The 20781-nt window shown below is 58.7% G+C and overlaps 1 protein-coding gene across 4 annotated transcripts in view; it reads right to left on the bottom strand.

Moving 5' to 3' along the window:
- Positions 1-606: 606 nt before the first annotated feature.
- SULT4A1 (sulfotransferase family 4A member 1) overlaps positions 607-20781 on the bottom strand; it is a 31300-nt gene continuing 11125 nt past the window's right edge. Inside the window, exons 2-7 of one of the 4 annotated variants that reach the window (XM_060113270.1) lie at positions 13512-13642; positions 12162-12242; positions 10822-10948; positions 6751-6845; positions 3969-4107; positions 607-1066 (exon numbers count right to left, since the gene is read on the bottom strand). In XM_060113270.1, the coding sequence (XP_059969253.1) occupies positions 954-1066; positions 3969-4107; positions 6751-6845; positions 10822-10948; positions 12162-12242; positions 13512-13642 (686 nt within the window). In that variant the 3' untranslated portion in view covers positions 607-953. Of the gene's footprint in view, positions 4108-6750; positions 6846-10821; positions 10949-12161; positions 12243-13511; positions 13643-20781 lie in introns of all 4 variants that reach the window. The other 3 variants (XM_060113272.1, XR_009533816.1, XM_060113269.1) reach the window with 3 other exon arrangements.

Here is a 20781-nt window from a genome sequence, read left to right as displayed (position 1 = left end):
CACCTCTGCTCCCTCAGACACAGCACCGAAGGCGACATCGCCAGCCCCGTCTGGGTGAGATAGGGCGCTACACTCGCACATCGGGTCTCTGGGGCGCAGAGTTATGGGCCCAGATGGAACAATGAACGGTATGTAAAGACCCAGTAGTCCTAGAATTTACCATCAATCATCTGTTTGCCAACATAAGCAGGTTTCTGCTTTGGGGAATGAAAGTAAGACTGCAGAACGAAAAGTCAGGTTCCGAGTGGATTCAGTGTCTCTGTAGCGGGCTCTCCGGTCACCGCGTCGCGCACCCATCCCGCCGGGTCCTCTGCATCAGCCTCAGAGCCACTGGCCGGGGGTCGCTGGCAGGAGGGCATCCTCTCTGAAAACGCCCCAGTGAACAGTTCCTGCTGTATCCCGGGACGACTACCAAGAACTGAATGCCACCAGCAAAAACAAGGTCCCCCCAACACCCGACTCACCCTCGGTCCTCACCAGCGTCTCACAACCAGACAAGAACCGAATGGCTGTGCCTTATGGAAGAAAACTACAAAAATAAAGAGTCAACCCTGAGATCTTCCTACCATTCGGTGTGGCTCGCTCCTGAGTCCCTTGGAAATGAACTTTTATTTGGTTTACTGACATTTATTTAGATTTCCAGTGAAAAGCTCTATAAAATACAATAAATAATGTGGGTTGTAAAAGGTAGACATTCTAGCTGCATATGTTACAGACAGGATACGTATGGTCCAGGTCATCAGAACCGCAATCTTTGTAATCAGACATGTAGACTTCAAATTCCAAAGGTGATACAGCTGCTCTGGATCGGAAATAACCCCACTTCCTCCATTTCTCCGCCGTGTCTTACACTGCTTCCAGAGTTTGTCCAGCGAGTAACAAATGAGTGCAAACGGGACTCTGAGCTATTAGTGTCTGGGTACTGTGAGCATGCAAGTTTGCTGTTGCTGTTATTATAAGTAAAAGTCGAAGATGAGGTCACACTTTCCCATCTTCTGCTTATACACCAAATCAAACTTCTCGTTCATGGAGACAGTGAAGATGTCCTTCCACAGCCCGACTCTTCCTAGAACACAAATGAGCAGAATGTGCTGAATTCACTTGCTGTCAGGCCAGCTACCAAACCACAGGAAATGGATCTGGAAGGTTCCAGATCTATTCCCGGACCCCTCTGAACCTGGCCTATTGGGGAAGGATGGGCCATGTGAACTACAGACCAGCTGAACCCTCTTCCCTGAGTCTGGTTATCCCGATGTGGTTTCCGCCCAGCACCACAAATGTGCAGAGCTGCGGGCCTTGCCCATCCACCACTGAATCCCCAGCACCAGGCCCAAAGCAGGTGAGTCACAACACCCCAGAGGACAGACAGTGTCTGTGGACAGATCTGCGGCTCCGGGCACCATGTGGATCTGGGTCCTCGCGACACCACTACTCAACTCACTCACGGCTCAACAGCTCCATCAAGGCAGGATTTGCTTCTGGAGACTTTTAAAAGGAAAAAAAAAAAAAATCATCCAAAAAGGTAGAACATTTTATGGTGAGCAGGAAGCCGCCTGACCAGGTTAAGGGTGAAGATTTCGAGAAGCCTGCTCATGCAGCGTCAGGGAGGAATTTAAAGGGAGAAAAACAGTCAGAGCTCCCAACTGAACATCACAACGAGTCCCGGGCCACCCAGCCACTCCATCACAGCCACAGCCCAGCGAGGCTTGGTCAGAAAATGAGACCTCCTCCTGGCAGACGTGAGGGAGGCTGGAGAGTGCAGACTGATGTGCAGGCACGGGCCTACCCATCCCTTTATGAAGGGAAGAGAGAGCTCAAAATGACGAAAACGGCTGAACCTGCTTTCCTTAACTACAAAATCTTCAGTTGTTCTGGTCACATATGAATGGCGACTGTGAAGATATCACAAGTGGGGGTCCCGCCCTCCTACCTACAGGAGCTGTGAACGCGTCACCTGGAGAGCCAGGGCTGTGCTTTTATATAGCCACCTCGGGGGACTGAAATGCCCGTTTAGAATTCTATTTACCGTCAGCATCTCTGAGATCAGAGCTCTGACTGTCTCCAGCCAACATCCTTCGTTAGCTCTGTTATTAACAGTCGTCCTTGTCTTGGCAGGACCTCACATATGAAACTGCAACCCTGCAAATGCTGAGCTAATAGATCCAAAGCGACAAGGATTTTCTCTTTGGTGATGAAAAATTATATGTCAGTGTTGGAGAGAAAAAAAACTGTTCTTGCTACCCTCTGATGATACCTAAGGGACAAAACTAAAAGCTTCTAGACCAATCACACCATAAATATATTTTTCCATGATTATTTTTCTCAGCTGAGACAGCTGAGAGCTCATCAAAGGAGTCACCCACCTGGTTTAGGATTTGGAATCAAGACAGTGCAATTTATGCTGTGATATGAATCAAATCTAAGCAATGCAGCTGGCTACTCAAGCCCCTGCATTCTCACCAACGCAAGGAGGTCTTCTGAGCAAAGAGGCAATATGCTAAAAGAAAACAAAATCAAAGAACTGAAATAAAGCAAAACCAAGGTAAACGATGATAAAGCAAACACATCGGAAGGAGCATATGGGCACGCAGTATGTTCTCGACACTTCTTAACCACACAAATGAACCGAAAGGGGGATTCTGGAGAAGGTCACACCCAAGGATAACAAAACACAGCGAAAGCAAAATAAAAAAGAGCAAATAAATTTTAAATAATAAACATTTGTGAAGATGCAGCCAGGAACGAAACAGCAGGGTGATGTGGCTTGTTAGTGTCTTCTTGGAGAGCGGCCCACCCGCCTTTACAGGAAGGCGCTCACCCCCTGACCTTCAGAACAGCCCTGGGAGCCAAGCGGGTTGGCAGCCCCGACCCACCCTCCTTAGAGGAAGGACAAAAGGCCAGAGAAGCTCAAAGGCGTGGCCCGAGCTTGGCCAGGCCAGGCCACAGCCCAGCTCTTCTCTCCGCTCCAGGCAGCTGCCTGCAGAGCCCGGCTCGTTTCTGGGCCCTCCTCTCCGACACCGTCACCGCCCAAGGGAGCTGGGAACCGGCCTCGCATTCGCATCCACAGCACCGAGTCAGGCGCGACTCTTGCTGAAGGGGCGCTCACAGGCCTCACCGGCACCCAACGGCGCCGGGGATTTTAATGCCTGAGCCCTCCACAGTCGAGCAGCCTCAAATAGCACATGCCCTGAGGGCACAGAGAGCAACCCAAGTGGGTCTGGGGCGGATCCCTGCCTGGAACACCTGCCTCACCTCGAACTGCTTCATGCACGAGACACAGTTCTCGCACCAGGTGGGAGCGCCAGCCTCTGTGACGGCCGAGGCCTGCACCTCCAGCTCGTGCGCTCATCTCTCTCTCTGTCTCACACACACACACACACACACACACACACACACCACACACACACACCACACACACGCGTGCGCACGCGCACACACCCCTCCCCGACGGGGCTGCTCCTCCCGTGCTGCTGGCTCCCCCAGGGATGGAGGGAAACGGCCCTTCCGCACACAGACTCTCCGCACCCGCTTCCCTCGACTCCCACGGGCCAGCTGGAGCTCAAGGAGGCCACGTGCACGCACTGCGCTTCTAAACATCACAGCCCCCAACCCATCCCCAGGGTCTGCCCTGGGGGGCATCTGGGAAGGCACCCGCCTAAAACACCTCTTGCCCACAGAGCCTGAGACATCCCGGCAGCCACGCCCGCGAACTCCGACACCGTGCGGGGCGACAAGGCCAACTCCAGCAGGGAGCTCCGGGGAGCCTCAGCGACACTTCTCGGGTTACCTTCCTGCCCCTCGAAGAACACAGGGCTCCGGAGAAATGAGGCTCAGGGTAGTGGAACCCTGACATGGGGGGACTGTGGTCCAGAAAGCGCGAGGACACCGGCAGGAAGGGGGACGAGGCCCCCGGGGCCCCAAGCAGAGGCAGAGAGAAGGAGGGTGGGACAGGCAGGCGGCGCGCATACCCCGGCCCACAGGCAGGGCCTCGGCGTTGCAGCACTGGTCCACCAGCTGGTGGCAGTGCTCGATCAGGGACTCCAGCTGGGCCTTGTCACACGACACCCCCAGGAACCGGGCCAGCTGCTCCACCATCGTCACCAGGTCCTGCAAGACAAGAGCAGAGTGCGGGAGCCTGTCGGAGGTGGCGCCTTTACAGAACACGACCTCGGGTACCGTATCCACAGCCTTACTTAGTCCTCAAGACAAGCCTGAAATTGGCCTCGTCTGGAAATAAAATCCAGGTTAAGAAACTGCCCAAGGGCACTCAGCTCTCAAGTGGCACACCTGGAATTCAAACCCAGGTCCCACGGAAGCTGACGTGAGGTCCTGATATAGCTGCGGTCATTTTAAACAGCAGCAAGAAGGAAAAGCACTTTGGAACTGTGCCAGAAGCAAGAGCAGCTCACTCTCTTCCCGTCCCGCCACGCCATCGGCTGGGATCTGGACTGGCACTCGGGAGAACAGGGAGACCCTAGGGACCCCAGACAGGCCTCAGGGCCGGCCCACCTCACCGGGCAGGCGGAGCTGGCTTGGTGTGAAGCAAGATTCAGCTCTACTTGACTCGCTGACATAAAGCCATCTCTGGGCCCCATCGCCGCACCATTCCTGAGAGCGGAGCATTACGGGCGCAGCCCAACAGCCTCCGGAGGGGCCCCACCCACCTGCTCACTCTGGCCCACGTCCCTCTGGGCAGACACCCGACCTGCAGGGGCCTGACAGCCAGGTCCACACTGGCTTCCATGCTGTTCCTTCAGCCTGTCAGGTGGGTTCTTTCTGGGACTTTACTTTGCTGTGTCCTGTCTGGAATGTTCTTCTCCAGGTGTCCACATGGGTCACTCCCTCACTTCTTTCAGGTCTCTGTCCCCATCAGTGACGCTTTCCCTGACCTGCACTTAAACCTGCCACCCCCCCTCCCCAGCACTTCCCTTTTCTGCTTTATTTTTCAGCATTTATCATCATCCAATACATTTTACTGTTTGTGTTTGTGGGGGTGGGGGGCGGGAGGAAGAGGCAGGGAGGCTGCAAAAACCCAGGCCACAGTGACACCGACCTGGACCAGGGAGACAGGGGCAGAACTGGGGAGAAACAGTCAGATAAGAGATACGTTTTGAAGGTAGAGCCAACAGGATTTGGAAAATGAAGGCCAGGTGTGAGAGAGGGAGAAGTCAAGGATGAGTCCAGACTTCTGCGTGAGCCGTGGAGGACGGAGCCGCTGCCCTGGATGCAGACGGGTGAAAGTGCGGAGGACCCGAGGGGACACGTCCGGAGTTTGGTTGGGAGACGTTAAGTCTGCGATCTGCACCACACACCCAGGCAGAAAGGTGCAGTGGGTGGACGGACATGAGCCTGGAGAGGGTCCAAATCGGGCCTGGGGGCCTGAGGCCCAGCTGAGGCCACCAGGGGAGGGAATGTGGATGGAGGAGACCGGAGCCGAGGTCTGGGGGCAGAGGCAGGGCTGCTGCCATGGAGGAGTCAAGGGGAGCATCCAGGGATGCGGGACGCAGGACCAAGTGTGACCGACTGCCTGTCGCCTGCTGCTAGGAGGGCGGGACCGTGGGACCCAGACACACGGGGGTCGTGGTGACCTTGACAGAGCAGCCTGGGGACAGGGTGAGCCTGCCTGGAGGGGCTCAGGAGCGGAGACAAGTCTGAGGTCCCTCGGCAAAGAGGAGCTGAGGAGGGCTTCCCTGGTGGCGCAGTGGTTGAGAGTCCGCCTGCCAATGCAGGGGACACGGGTTCGTGCCCCCGTCTGGGAAGATCCCACATGCCGTGGAGCGGCTGGGCCCGTGAGCCATGGCCGCTGAGCCTGCGCGTCCGGAGCCTGTGCTCCGCAACGGGAGAGGCCACAACAGTGAGAGGCCTGCGTACCACAAAAAAGAAAAAGGAGCTGAGGAAAGGGAAGGACGTTGTGGGGAGGAGGGCTGGGCTGGGGGAGGTTCGCGCTGTCTCCGTGAGAAAGGAGAGGCGTCAGCACTTCTGCTCAGGCAGCGGCAGGGTTCAGACCCGGCAGGGGGCAGCGGGGTTCCAGGACCAAGGGGACCTCGCACACGCTCGGCACACAGCGAGGCTCTCAACGTGCTGAGGACGACGGTGCTGACACCGAGAGGGGATGGGACGTGCCGGCCCCCCTTCCAGACCTCGCTTTCCCGAGGGCACAGGAGCGGTCCTGCCTCGCTGCCCCAGCACCACCGCCCAGCCTGGCACAGGCACTCAACCACCACCTAGTGCCCGTCACCCTCTGTGCCAGGCACTCAAGAACTCGTCACAGGAATCAATTCACAGGTACACCCGCCGGGGTTGTCAGCACTTTGAGAATTGCCACACTAAGGCAAACAGGCTGGGATGAGAAATTCGGACTCTGCCATCTCAGCCCTTTGCCCCAAGCTGGTCACCTACGGAGAGGGTGCTGGGTGGCAGCAGCGTGAGTCCAGCTACCGCTCCACTGCTGTTGAAGCAGAAAAAACAATAAACGGGCCTCTCGAAAGCACCACAGGCCACCAACCCAGAAGCTGTGCTTGGCCGGGGGCCAGGGCGGGGAAGAGGCCGGGGGGCCAGCACCGACTGGAGGCAAAACGCTGGTCAGGGGGACCCTGGGCCCACCCAGAACTCCTGAGTCCGACTGTCACCCCTGATGCCCGGGGGCTTGGCGCTGCAGGCCCCGCCCGCCCGCCCGCACTGGGGGCGGCTGTGAGACTGACGGCGGGGCCGGCAGCTGCCTCCCGTGGCGCTCACCCCTACGGCACTCACCCGGTGCATGTCTTCGTACTTGAGGAAAAGCACATTCGAGTCCATACGGTGCTCCCAGAACTCCTGCACGTGCTCAAACCAGGAGCCGTAGCCCACTGTGGAGACAAGGGGACAGGTGACCAGTCACAAAAAAGGAGCGGGCATGTGTGAGGCGGTCTTGCTCCCTGCCTTCCCTGCCAGAAGGCTGCCCTCCTCTGCCCAGTAGCTGTGTTTCAGGAAGCCCTGGGCTCCACCAGCAGCCCCCCGGATGAGCCACGTCCCCTGGCCTCCTGCCCAAGGCCTTGGCCCCTGCCTCCCTGATGCCTAGAAGCCCTGACCCTCACATGGAAGCCTCTGTTCTCCGGGGGTATGGATGGTACCCGGCACCCATGAGTTTCTCTAACAAGGGGTGACCAGGAAGAGAATGATGCCCAGAAGAAGTGGGACACAGGACCAGTGAGTTTTGCTGTTGGGGCTAGGATGGGGTGCAGGAGGCTCTAGACAGAGCTGCGAATGGGGCCTGCCAGGCAAGCGCATCACAGACAGAATCCTGGAACCAGGCAGAACCAGGAAGGCACGGGGGTGAAGGGGGGCAGCGGGCCCCGTCCTGGCACACGAGGTCGGGCAGGACGGGACGACAGGTCACACCCACACCCCAGCCCTCGCATTTCCCACGCTGCTTAGGGCCTTGGTGTGGGGCTGAGGTCACACAGGCAGAGACAGAGATCAGTGTGGCCGGGCTGCTTCACAAGGTTTTTCATAAAAACGATTGATTCTCACTGCCGAGTCACACTGATGTGCCTGTCGCTGTGAGGACACCTCCCGAGGGGGCTTCCACACTAATCAGAGGAAGGTCTCGGCCGAAGAACATGGGGGCCCCTGGGCATCGGGAAGCAGGTCCGGCTGGATAACAGGGGCCAGTCAGGGGTGGTGGCCCTGCCACCTGCGTCCTCACTCGCCCGAGCACCCGTCCAGCTCACAAGCACTGGGCCCTGCAGTGGAGCTCCCGGCCCGGCGGCAAAGCCCCAAGGAGACTGGCACGGCGACACGGAGTGACCGGCACTGGGAGGGAGGCCCCGCAGACACGGGCGGGCCCCGAAGGATCAGTGAGGGCTGGGCAGGCAGCGGAGGGGAAGAGGCAGCAGGGGAGCGGCGCACAGAGGCAAGGCCTGCAAATGGGCCTTAAAGACATAAGCAGTGGCCGCGGGCACCCGCGGAGCGGGTCAGAAGCAGCTGGCAAGGTCAGACAGAGGGCGGAGGGTGAAGGACAAGGGCTCGGGACAGAGGCAGCCGGCCCCTCATCTCCTCGCTGGCCGTGAGACCCGGCGGGCCCTGAGCCTTTCTGCCGCCCCCCCCCAGGGCTGCCGTGGCGCCGAGAGCCCCGCGCACAGGAGGGCCTGCAGGGGCAGCGCCTGGGCGTCCTCCTCTCTGGGGGAAGGTTCCACAGGGTGGGACGGGCAGGGCGCCGGCGAGGGTCCTACGTGTAGCGCTGAGGCCCCTGGGTGGCAGGGCCGCTCCCGCCCCCACACAGGCACATCTCAAGGTGCTGACAATCTCTTACACTTACACGCGTGACCAAGGCTGGGAAAACAGGGGTGACCCAATGCCTGGGTCCCAGCCAGCGCGACCCGACATCAGCCTGCCATCCCGCCAGCAGGTGGCAGCACAGCAGCAGCCTGGGCCCCGCAGCCCGACGACGAGAGGTCCTGAGGGATGGAGGCGTAGGTCAGGGGTCGCTGAGGGGCGGGCCCTGGGGACCAGACCAGAGCAACTAGGCGCCCCTCCAGTACTTCATGCGGAACGCAGGGCGGGGAGCTCTGGAAGGGGAGGGGTAAGGGGGCGGAAATGAACCAACACAGGACAGGCTTCAGCCAAAGGCCTTGCTGGAGACCCGCCGCTGGGCGAATCCTGGCCCTCTCTGGGCCCCAGTGCTCCCACGGCAAAGTTCTAGCTGCGGGGCCCTGGACTCCAGGCCTGGCACATCCCCGCTCCGTGCACGCACAGGGCAGGACGTAACAGCCAGGCCAGCCTTCCCACTTTACAGGACAAGGGCGAGTCCAGAGAAGGAAGGGACCTGCGCAGCTCATGGACAGGCTGATGACCTCAGGGCCCCGAGCGGAGTCTCCCAAGTCTGGGCCCACAGCTGGCACGCAGACCAGGTAAGCCGTGTCCCGGGGCCGAGCAGTCCACTGGGTGTGGACACGGAGGTAAGAAAACCCTGCTCCTTCCCAGAGAACACTCGCAGACAGACAGCCAGGGCTGCTGGGGACAGGGACGGGGGAGGCTGGACGGCGGGTGACTCGGGGACAGCGAGCACGTGAGGACAGGGTCACTCGCACGGGGACAGGGGTGACAGGACAGTGGTCACACACAGGGACTCCTCCACCCTGCTCCTGTCCCCCAGGCACATGGCTCCAGGGCCCCCCACACAGGGCTCGGCCAGCATGTCCTCGCTCTGTTAGCAGACAGCATCATTTCACTGCCCCTTCTGCACTTCATTCTTCAAGTTCTTCAGAACCTCGGACAGAAAAGGCAAGCCTCCTCGAGAGCCGGAATTGGGCGGGAGCACAGAGGATAAACAGGACTGGGGAGGCTAAGTACACGGGTGCAGAGGCTTTGGTGGGACCGCAGCCAGTGTGTGCAGCCTTGAACCTCGGTGCCGGGCAGGGCTGTGACCTTCACAGCGTGGAGAGGCCTGTACTAGGCAACCTGTAACAGCTCTGGCCCGAGCGGGAGGCTTTCAGCCCCGCACCGCAGGGCAGTCTGAGCTTCGTGGGCACCGCCACCTACGACAGTGTTGTCCCCACGCAGGTGACTGCTTCTATAAAGGCAGGGGTGCAAAGTGGGACTCAGAAATATGGCTTTGGGAACCACAGGAGTGGCTTGCTCCAAATGCCTGGCAGACCCCGAGGGGCCTGAGCCAGGCGGTGGGTGGGCTGGGGGGAAGGGAGGCTGGACAGAGGCCTTCAGCAGGGGCCAGGGGCCTTAGGGTACAGCTGCTGGGGCCACCGACGCCTGTCCCCTCCCACCCGGGCCCCCCCTCCCAGTCCCAGCTGAAGCAAAGACTCAAGGGCAGGGAAGAGAGGGCCTTCAGGCAGCGCAGGCGGCGCGCTCACGAGGACCTGGGCTTCAGCCAGGCTCGGGAGGCAGCTCCAGCCAGGCCACCCATTTGAACTTGGGGCTGTGCTCCTGGACCGCCATTATGCACCTTACCCCACGCCTGTCCCGTGACCTCACCACAGAACCCCTGTCCAACAAGTGGACAGCGGGGCTGAGGGTTACTTGAGCTGGGAAATAAAACAGGAAGTGTATTTTCACACTCCTCGGGTGCAGAGAGTCTGGGTGCAGGTTTAGTTAACAGGTACGTAAGACCCATTTCAAAACCCTCCTGGGCGCAAGCTCTCAACAGAAGGGTGCCCAGAGAAGCCAGGGTTGGCGATGGGGGAGCCACCCCGGGGCTGCAGGGAACAGAACCGTAGTGAAGAGCTGCCACCCCCGTGCCAAGGCGACAGCTCCCTCCCTGGCCCGCCGCCCGGCCCACTCCGCCCTGGGGAGGGGAGACGTGGAAGGGCCTGGGCTCGCTCGGCCCCAGCTCGCCCCTCTCCCCCAGGAACAGGCGTCCTGCCCAGAGCACTGCCTTCCCCCTCCCCCAAAGTGCAACCCGCCTGTCACACGGGCCTAGGGCTGGGGGCCAAGCCTGACCCTCAAGTCCAGCTAAAGGCCCACAGGGCTCTCACACGAAGCCACAGCCTCCACTTTGGCCTCAGGCACCAGTAACAGCGGTATCTGGGCCACCGTTTTCACTGCTCGGAATCCAGGCAGGAAGAGGGATGCTTCTTTCTAATTGGGGAACTTCTCAGAACCCCAAGGACGTGGCGAGAGAGAAGGGCTTCAGCGTTGGACACCCGCTCTGTCTGGCACTAGCTCGACCTCGGACAAGCTTCCTGACAGCCCTCAGCCCCAGCTCCTCTGCCCGCCAGCGGGAAAGCAGGCCAGCCCCGCGGTGACTGTAGGACTGGGGGCACCGCGAAGGACACGCGGGTGCTCAGCAAGCAGTGACCACCGCCGCTGTAACACCACACAGACACTTACACTTGTCGTTCATGAACCTCCGGCAGAACTCCTGGAATGTGCCTCGGTAGCTCATGGTCCGCAGCGAGCGGTGGAACTGGTAATAGGACACCACCAGGTCCTTGGGGTTCCGGGCCATGTATATGACCTGCAAGAGGGAGTGGGGGCAGAGGAACGGACAGAGGGACGGACGAGGTCAGTCTGCGATCCTCCGTCCCAGGCAGGCCGCCCTGTGCAGGTTCCACGGACCTACAACCCACTCTTTTGACCCCGTTTCCAACAGCAAAGTCAGCCCCTCATGCACCAAGGCCAAACGCTTTTTCTCTATTATTCTGTTTCAGCAGAGGTGCACTCCTGTCCACGCAGTAGCATCAGCTAGGACAACTACTTGAGTGTTTTAGTATATTTCTGTTCTCTAGCACTCCTTTTTTTTTTTAAATCGAGGTATAGTTGCTGTACAATATTATATAAGTTACAGGTGTACAATATAGTGATTCACAACTTTTAAAGGTTATATTCCATTTACAGTTATTATAAAATATTGGCTATACTCCCCATGTTGTACAATATATCCTTGTAGCTTATTTTATACATAATAGTTTGTATTTCTTAATCCCCTACCCCTATCCTGCCCCTCCCCGCTTCCCTCTCCCGACTGGTAACCACTAGTTTGTTCTCTATATCTGTGAGTCTGCTGCTTTTTTTATTATACCCACTAGTTTGTTGTATTTTTTTTAGATTCCACATATAAGTGATATCAAACAGTATTTGTCTTTCTCTGTCTGACTTAGCATAATGCTCTCCAAGTCCATCCATGTTGCTGCAAATGGCAAAATTTTGTTCTTTCTTATGGCTGAGTAATATTCCATTGTATATATAAACCACACCTCCTTTATCCATTCATCTGTTGATGAATACTCAGGCTGCTACCATGTCTTGGGTATTGTAAATAGTGCTGCTGTGAACACTGGGGTGTCTCTAGCGCTACTTTAAAATCAGCGGAAGACAGAAAACTTACAGTCCTGACCCTGGTGATGAGAATTATAGGCCTCATACGTCTAATGCAGTTGAGAAAAAAGGAAAAAAATCAGAGACAGTGAAAGCAGCCATGAGTCCTCAGGCCTTCAATGGGCAGAGGCTGGGCTCTGGCTGGTCAAGTTCAGCTGTGAGGAAAAGCGAAAGTGAGAAGCATGGATAAAATGCTAGAGACACGGGGTCAAGGACAGCCTCTCCAGCGCTCTTAGCGCACCGAGGTTGTCTGGGAACTTGGGCCTGTGACAGACCACCGTTTGGACTGGCACATGGGCCTCTGGTTCCAGGAACAGCGGGGAGCGGTGGGGAGCGACGGGGAGTGGAGTTACCTTGGAGTCGCCGCTGTGGAGGTCTGAGGGCAGGAAGCGGTAAGGGAGGTGGCTTTTGATGAGGCGGGGGGACGTCAGTTCCTGCAGCAGGGCAGAAGGGAGGCGCTCAGAGGACACGCGCCCTTTCTCTGGGGCCCAGGCAGACGGGGCTGCAGACGAGTCAGGACCGGCACCACCTGCACCCCGAACAACCTTCTCACCTGAGACAGGACCCCCCAGCCCCGCCCAGGCTGGACCCTGGGGGCAGATACGGGCCGACGCGGTCCCCGTCCTCGGCCCCCGTGGCCTGAGTCAGAGTGTACTGTCAGGGGTCTGCTCAGAGGACATGGGCCGCGATGGCAGCCCGGAGCGGCCACGGAGACGGGGCCCCGCAGTCAGCCTCAGCACAGAACTCCTGCAGCTCCTGGACCGGCCCGGCCCCTCCCTCGGCCAGCGCTCCGCTCCCGGGCCCTGACTCAGACGTGCCCCCCGCTCCCCGAGAGGCCCGGCCCCGTCCCACTTTGCTCCCGTCTGGTGTGGTCACCCTTCAACCACTAGGACTCTCAGTTTTCCTGCCCTGGGGGCTCCCTCACTGGGATCTCAGCTCTGCGAGGGCTGTGACATCACGGTCAGTTCAGTCCTCGGCAGGACCCCAAAGCCAAGAGCAGGGCAGCCCGCGACGGGGGCCCACGCAGCTCTACTGGAAGGCTCAGCGGTGGGTCAACACGGGCTGCAGCCCCGTGGCGGGCACAGGGGCGGGAGGGGCTGGACGCAGGTGGGCCAACGCTGGGGGCTGGGGTGCAGAGACCGGCTTATGCGGGGAGCCAGCAGTGGGGGGCATTCTCAGAGCTCATTTCAGGATGCTCATCTAGTGGGAGAAGGGACAGGCAGGCCACACAGGAAATGAGGCCTGAACGAAGAGGTGGCAGAGGGGAGGATGGAGAGAAAAAACTCCAGATCTGTCTGAGGGGTAGAAAGGATGGGACTTGGGAATAATGTTTTTTTCACTCGACACCAAATGTTCGATGCAAACACATCCCACCCAGTCCCCTCAACAGATGGGATGAGCCACAGCGGGAGGCCCCTCACCCCTACACTCCCCACCATCTCCCCTACTCCTGGCATCTGCCTCCTTTCCCCCTCCAAGCCACCCACATCACCCACTGGTTCAGTTCCAGGGTCACTGCCACCGGTTCAGGCCCATCAGTCTTCCCCCCCCCCACCAGCTACCTGGGGGTCCCGGGAGCTCGCTGCTCTCCCTCCACCCACGAGGCCCCCAGGGACCCCTCAGGAGCAACCGTCACTCAGGGTGCAACCGTGGAAAGGCCCCAGGGGGGTCGTGTGGGCTGCTGCCACCCGCCCAGAGCCCACCTTGATGATGTCCAGGCCCGGCTGCGGGTACTCCAGGACCGGGAGCTGCTCGTCGATGTTCATCAAGCCGATCTCATCAGGGTCTGCCCCCTGGCTCACCAAATAGACCACCTCCTGCAGCAAGCTGGTGCCTGGAGGGAGAGAGGCCCAGTGAGGGGCGCCAGAGGAAGCCCAAGGGCCAGCCCCACCCTTGGGTCAGCGCCTGCTGCCCAGACAAAGGGCTGAAGGGCCGCAGAGCTGGGGGGCGTGCAGCGTCCCAGGAGTGCCTCGCGTCTAGTGGAAGAACACTGGCCTAGGCATGAGACCTTGGCCCGAATCCCACCTCTCGGGGTGACCGTGGGTGAGCCAGGTTTTCTGAGCTGTTTTCTTGGCACCAAACGCAGGCAGGAGATCTCTCAAGGCTGTTGTGAGGAGTGAACAGGACACACAGTACCTGCCTCCCCAGGGCTCGAGGACTGTCACGAGCGGACGATTCTCAGTCCTGGGTTTCCAGAAGCTGAATTTTCATTTACCCAGAAGTGATGAAGGTCCAGGGGAATGACTCGCCAGCCAATAATGATTTACAATGAAAACTATGTCTACTGGTACCTGCTAAAGTGAAACACAGGTATGCCCTGTGAGCAGAGAAATGTACACGACAACAGCGACAGACACGTACTGGAAGAACCCTGCAGTGCTACTGAGAAGAGCAAACCTTGGAAACAGCAGGAACATCGGTCAGCAGCAGAATGAATGAATAAGCCAGGGCACTCAGACAGCGGGACACTCGGCAGCAGTGGAAGCCAGACGCCAAAGGGCGTCTGCTGTGTGATTCTGCACGTTCCCATTCCTACTGGGTTCCGGAATGGGGAAGTAAGCTGCAGCGACAGAGAGGAGGACAGTGGTTCTCTGGGGGAAGGCTATCGACTCAAAGAGGACATGAAGGAGTTTCTGGGGTGCCGGGATGGCCCTTTACCTTGTTCTGGTGGCAGTTACATGGAATTGTGCACACACAAGGCATAATTCAATTCAAAGGAAAACCACCTGCCTGCCCAGTGCTGTGGTCATCAGAACCTGCTCCCCAAGGAAGACGGAGGGGGTCCAGCGAGCATGGAGATGGGACACCTCAGCCCAGTGACACCCCAGACCCTCCAAGACGGAGAGCGGCCCTCCAGGGAACAGGAGCGCTCATGTGTGTGTCGAGGGCGCCTCCCCCGCTCGTGGGGCCGCAGCTGCAGCCCTGCTCGCCAGCTCCTTCCCCTCAGACCACCCCACGGGCTGTCCCAGCAACGCGGCTTGGACAGGTCCCCCATCCAGACTCGAGGACAGCCCTTCTGTGCCTTATGAACAGCGAATTTCAGATTCAGGGTGGATGGCTCCCAGCCTAGACCCTTCTGCAGCTTCCCAGTGTCCATACACTGGAGTCCGGTGGTCCCTTCACCTATTCTCTGCACCACGTCCCTGGGGTGCGGGTTCCCCTCCCCGGGAGGCTCCCTGCTGGCCCTCACCCCGCAGCCTGTGCACAGCAGCTTCGAGTCGTCTCCTCCAGCAAGCTGGCCTTCCCGGACCCCCACGTCCCCCACTACTCATCCTCGCCCGGCGCGAATTGCTTACAACGCTCCCAATTACCACACCGACTACACGGCCTCACTCCAGGGGCGACAGCGCCGTTTCCCCGCCAACACCCCAGGGGCCCGGCACACAGCACACGGCAGGCAAACCCAACATCTGAGCATCTGTGCAGGAAGGAAAAGCAGGGGCCTGGGTCACGACACGCAGTGGGCCGACCCCACAAGGGCAGAGCCCCAGCGGCACCCCGGGGTGGCAGGGAGGGAGCCCGGGGAGAAAGGCGGCTCTCTGCGCTCCCCCAGCCCTTGCGTGGCCCCACCCCATCCAGGTTTTCAGCTCCACTCTGGGACCGCAGCCAGCCAGGGCCTGCCCGGTCATCACCCCATCTGACCCCCCAGAAGAGACACGCTGGCCAGGTCCTCCTCCCCAGCCACTCTGGGCCCTTCGCTTCAGGGGACTCGGTCTCTGCTGCCGATTCCTCATCCCCGCCCCGGCCGAAAGCGCTGCCCCCTCGTCTCCCAGCTGCACACACTCCCCCGGGGCCTCGAGCAGCCCCACCCCCAAGGCCAGCTCCACGCTGACCCCCGCACGCACCAGCCCACGTGGAAGCTGCCGCCCAGCGCCCCGCCAGACCAGGTGCCCCACCTCCTGCCCCCCCAAAGCCCGCCTCACCCACCTACCATCAAGGTGAGCGCGGAGCCGACCCTTCCATCAGGGGCGCTGCTGGAGGCCCCGCAGCCCTCTGCCCTGCTCACCCTCCTTTCAGTCCAACAAAAGCAGCCAGGACCACCCGACCATCCCAACAGGGACCTACGAGGGCACCCCGCCCCTCTTAGGACCCCGCACCCCCGAGGACCCTCCGAGGAGTAGAGCAAGGTCTTCCATGTGGCCTGCAGGCCTGCCGGCCACACTCCACGCCCCACGCCCAGCACCGCGCCACCACCTCTCTCCCTTTCCAGAGCTCCTACCGGCCTCCTGGCTGGTCCCATGTCCGGAGCCCTTTCCTCACTCCCTCAGGTCCTTCAGGTGTGGGCGCTCCCCTCACCAGCCACATGACGAGCACCCTTCGCCCTGCCCCGGTCCCCACTGAAGCGACAGTCCGGGAACAGCCTGCACGGTCCTCTGTGTGCCCCCACCCCGCCGCCCTCCACAGGGCACGAGCGGTTTTGTCTGGCATTTTGCCGGGAGAGCCAGCACATGGCCAGGCTCAGTTCACCTCTTCTGAATGCACGAACAAGCCCTGGGTTTGTTCAAGGGGATGTGTCCATCAAGGAAGACTTCTTGAGGAGACAGCTTTGGAGCAAAGGCCCTGAAGGAAGAAAGTGGTGTGGCGGCTCTTCAATCAGAAAGAACTTCTGTCCATCAACCACAGGACCCTCACACCAACCTGAGAGGTGGGGACCACCACCCCCATTTACAGATGAGGCTCCTGAGGCCTGACTGTGCCCAAGGTTACAGAGCCAGTGTGTGGCTCCCACCTGCCCGCTCCTGCTGGTGAGGCCCGTCCACACGGCAGCTCAGGGCAGCTGCACTGGGCGGGTCCGTGCGCTTAGAAATACGACTGTGCGAAGAGTTTCCACCAAAATAGGCCTCTCCCAGGGAGGTCTTCAGGACGCCCACCCCTGCAGCCCCGGCAGGTAATGACCCAGACAGACCTCGTTAGTACGTCTTACATCAATATCGACATGTCAGGTCCACAAGCTCCATACGTGCCTCCACTAAATATCTGCACCGGAAGACCAGCCTCGTTAGAGCCCACAGGAGGCGCTCTACCTGCGAGGCTGCACACGGCAGAGGGAGGGTTTACAGGCACCCCCGCATTGACAAGGAAGCTCAGAGTTCAGGTTCCAGTGCCAGGTCCCAGAGCTGGGAAGGGGAGAGCTATCCCGGAGGGGGAGCCCACGTCCCCACCTGCCTACGCGGCCTCCCCAGCACCCCCAGGGGAGGGGGGACGGGTGGAGGGTCTTGTGCGAGGCCCATCACGTTGCTGCAGCAGGACGCTGGGGGGCCGCCTCTCCCGCAGGTGCGGGCAAAGCGGGGCCTCAGCCCCCACCCCACCATCCCCCTGCGTCCAAAGCCCCCAGGGAGAGGCGCCCGGGAGGCCAGCCTGCCGCCCAGCAAGTCCGAGGTGAGGCGGAGCACAGCCAGGCTTTCAACCCAGGAACACACAGGGCTGCCGGGTGGGTGGGACCGCCTGGCAGGGAAAACACAAGCCACTTGCTTTCCAACAGCTCGTTTTCAACTCAACAGACGTGATGCAGTCCTTCACAGACGTGCTTCTGCTGACAGCAGTGAAATCACTCCCGGGTGGCACCTCAGCGTCGGCAGTGACTCTGACACCAGACCTCTGAGGCCAAGACCCGTAGGAAACCACTGGGGTTCTGGGCGGAACTCCCCAGGGATCCAGAGTCCAGTCCGAACTGCCACAAGGCTGGGGTGGAGCCCATCAAAATTCCCACCAGAACTCTGGGGATGGGGGGACCAGCACTCCAGGGTCAGAACCAATCAGAACTGAGCCTCCAACCACCAGGATCCTGGGGCTGGTACCCTTTGAAATTCTTTTTTTTTACTATTATTATTTATTTTCAGCTGTGTTGGGTCTTCGTTGCTGCACACGGGCTTTCTCTAGTTGCGGCGAGCGGGGGCCACTCTTCGTTGCGGTGCGCGGGCTTCTCATTGCGGTGGCTTCTCTTGTTGCGGAGCGCAGGCCCTAGGCACGTGGGCTTCAGTAGTTGTGGCGCATGGGCTTAGTAGTTGTGGCGCACAGGCTTAGTTGCTCCGCAGCATGCGGGATCTTCCCGGAGCAGGGCTCAAACCCGTGTCCCCTGCATTGGGAGGCGGATTCTTAACCACTGGTCACCAGGAAAGTCCTGGAAAGTCTTTTATTTTCACTTTTATTATTTACCAAAGTCACACATGTACCTAGTTTAAAAGTCAAAAGACTCAGGACAGAAAATCCAGTTCCCCTCCCCACCCCACTCCCACGTCCAGAGCAAACCCTTGCTGATTCTTCTGTTACCCTCAGATTTCTGACATGCTTACATCATTGTTTCACGATCTATATATTTTGATGGGCTACTAATTTCTGACTGAGCAAGACGATGACCCAGCCACGTTCCCTCCTGCAGGCTTCCCTCCCCCGACACGGTCCCGGGACAATTTTCAGTCTAATTCAAAGTACACCATGTACTGATTACACTGCCTTTTTTGCACAAGATTTTGTGTTTCCTTCGCTTGCTGGCTTAGTGTTCTATGTACCTATTAATAATTCCTTCCCCAGCTCTGTGGCAAACCCTCTCCATACGGCCAAATGTAGGAGGTATGCTCTAATCCCATTTATCTCTTGGGGTGGTGCCCCTGCCCCTCAGCGCCCCACGACTGTCTTCCTGCAATCTCCCTCGGGCTGGATGGACTGCGTCCTTGACCCATGTGCCCCTCGCTGGTGTCCGTGCACACGGTGGCAGAATCCACCCCCAGCTGCCTCCTGACCGTGACAACTGTGTGGGACGGTATGTGACTACAAGCGCCTGTTTCTACCTCGCTCGGGACCGGCAGTTGGGCTGGGTATGGAATTCCAGGCTGGGGACCATGTCCCCTCAGAACCCTGAATGCACTGTTCCCATCGTCCAGCTGCCAACGCTGTATCGCTGTGTCGAGAACTCTGAGGTCCTCCATTCCTAGTCCTTTGAACGTGGCCGTTCTTATCTTGGGAAGCTTTGCAATCTTCTCTGTATCTCAGGTTTGAAATTTCACAGTTAAGTGCTTCAGCAGGGCCTCTTACTCAATCACAGTGCCTGGGGGCACATTCAGACACAAGGGGAGTCTTTAACTCCCCCCTGGAGTTCTGGAAATCCTGGTTTCAGTAACTTTCTCTCTCCCATTCTCCCTCTTTTCTCCTTCTGTAACTCTGAGATCTTCCACTTTTTCTTCTCTTTTTGCGCCCATTTGTCATCAATTTGTAAAAATTTTTGCTCTACTTCCTGGGATATTTCCTCTGCTTGACCACCCAAACCTCACAACTGAGTTCTTAAAATTTCAAATACAATACCTGTCTTCACTCTCTGACGATATTACAGAGTTAGGAGTGCAGGTGGTAGGACTTCCCTGGTGGTGCAGTGGTTAAGAATCCACCTGCCAATGCAGGGGACACGGGTTCGAGCCCTGGTCTGGGAAGATCCCACATGCTGTGGAGCAACTAAGCCCATGCGCCACAACTACTGAGCCTGTGCTCTAGAGCCCACAAGCCACAACTACTGAGCCCGTGTGCCACAACTACTGAAACTCACACACCTAGAGCCCATGGTCTGCAACAAGAGAAGCCACCACAATGAGAAGCCCGCACACCGCAATGAAGAGTAGCCCCTGCTCGCCGCAACTAGAGAAAGCCCACGCACAGCAACCAAGACCCAACGCACCAAATTAATTAATTATTTAAAAAAAAAAAAATCATAGTCCTACATACTAGGGATTTGCAATTAGAAGCAGAATTTTAAAAAAAAAAAGAGTGCAGGTGGTGTTTTGTTTTTTAGGTTTTCTTCTGCTCTGTACAATGTCTTTGATTCCTCCAAGCTCCTTTTGCTGCTTTTTGTTTTGTTCTGGTTTTGCAGGTCTCTGTCCTTCATGTTGGAGACGTTAAGATCTGAAGACCTTGAGTCCATCCACAGGTAAGAATGAGCCACTGGACGCAGCCATCTGCATCCAGGCTTGTCCAGGACAAGGCTTGTTGACTGCACGGCTTCATGTGTCTGTAAACACAGCCCAGCCTGGGTGTCATCACAGCTGAGATGGGAGATGCCCACACACAAGTAATTTGTAAGTCTTTTCTTTGGGGTCAGTTTCTCCAGAGAAGATGCCTCCACTCTCTGCCCTGGGGGACCACAGGCATCCCAGAAGCCAAGGAGGGGAGGGCGCTGGGAACCTCCCTTTCAAGCGTGTAGCTTTCATTCGACCCCCATTTCCAACTCAGCACTGTACCCCAGCCTGTAGCTCTGCGTGGCATACCCAAGCCCACAGCTTCTCTGGATCAACTTCCCCCAAAGAAACCCGTCTTTGCAACAGCTGCCTGCTCTCAGCCTCCCCGTATCACGGCGGCCACCCTGAGGGGCCAGGTGCATGATTCCTGGGGCCCTGCAGCGAAGGGGTTCACGTGCCGGCTGCCCTGCCCTCTGCTGGCATTAGGTTCTCTACCTGCTAAGTCAGCTAACACTGAGCCACCACATCTGAGCTTCCAAAATCCACAGTCACCACCTCTCCTTCTCCCTGGGAGGAGGGCCTCAGAGCTTCCTAACCCTCGATCGTCACGTAGTGAGGTTTGAAGAGGAAGCAACGATGAGCAGGCGTGCTCAAGTCTGCCCCACAGGCACTCTGCAGGCACCGGACATCAAGGTGTCACAGCCGGGGTCAGTCCAGCTCCCTTACAAACAGCAACAGCGGCACACCCGAAGCTGCAGCCCACGGAGCTGCCAAACCAGCCGGGCCTGGGGTCCTGCAGGCCCCTCACCAGGGGGGGGAACGTGCTAACCCAACAGACACTGCGAAGGCCTCCAGGACACTCCCCTTGGAAAGGAAGGAGCAAAGGGAGCCGCTCTCCTTGAGCACCTCCCCGTCCCGGGAACATTCACATGGGCTGTCTCAGGCCCTGCAACAATCCTGACACTCAGGGGACACGGAGCCCCACACGGACGGGCACAGCCCCCGTCTCAGGCTGCACGTGGATGGGAAC

The sequence above is a fragment of the Mesoplodon densirostris genome, chromosome 11, assembly GCF_025265405.1.
Source record: "Mesoplodon densirostris isolate mMesDen1 chromosome 11, mMesDen1 primary haplotype, whole genome shotgun sequence".
Taxonomy (NCBI): domain Eukaryota; kingdom Metazoa; phylum Chordata; class Mammalia; order Artiodactyla; family Ziphiidae; genus Mesoplodon; species Mesoplodon densirostris.
Note: the sequence above shows the minus strand (reverse complement) of the source record. Positions and strands in the feature narration are given on the sequence as shown.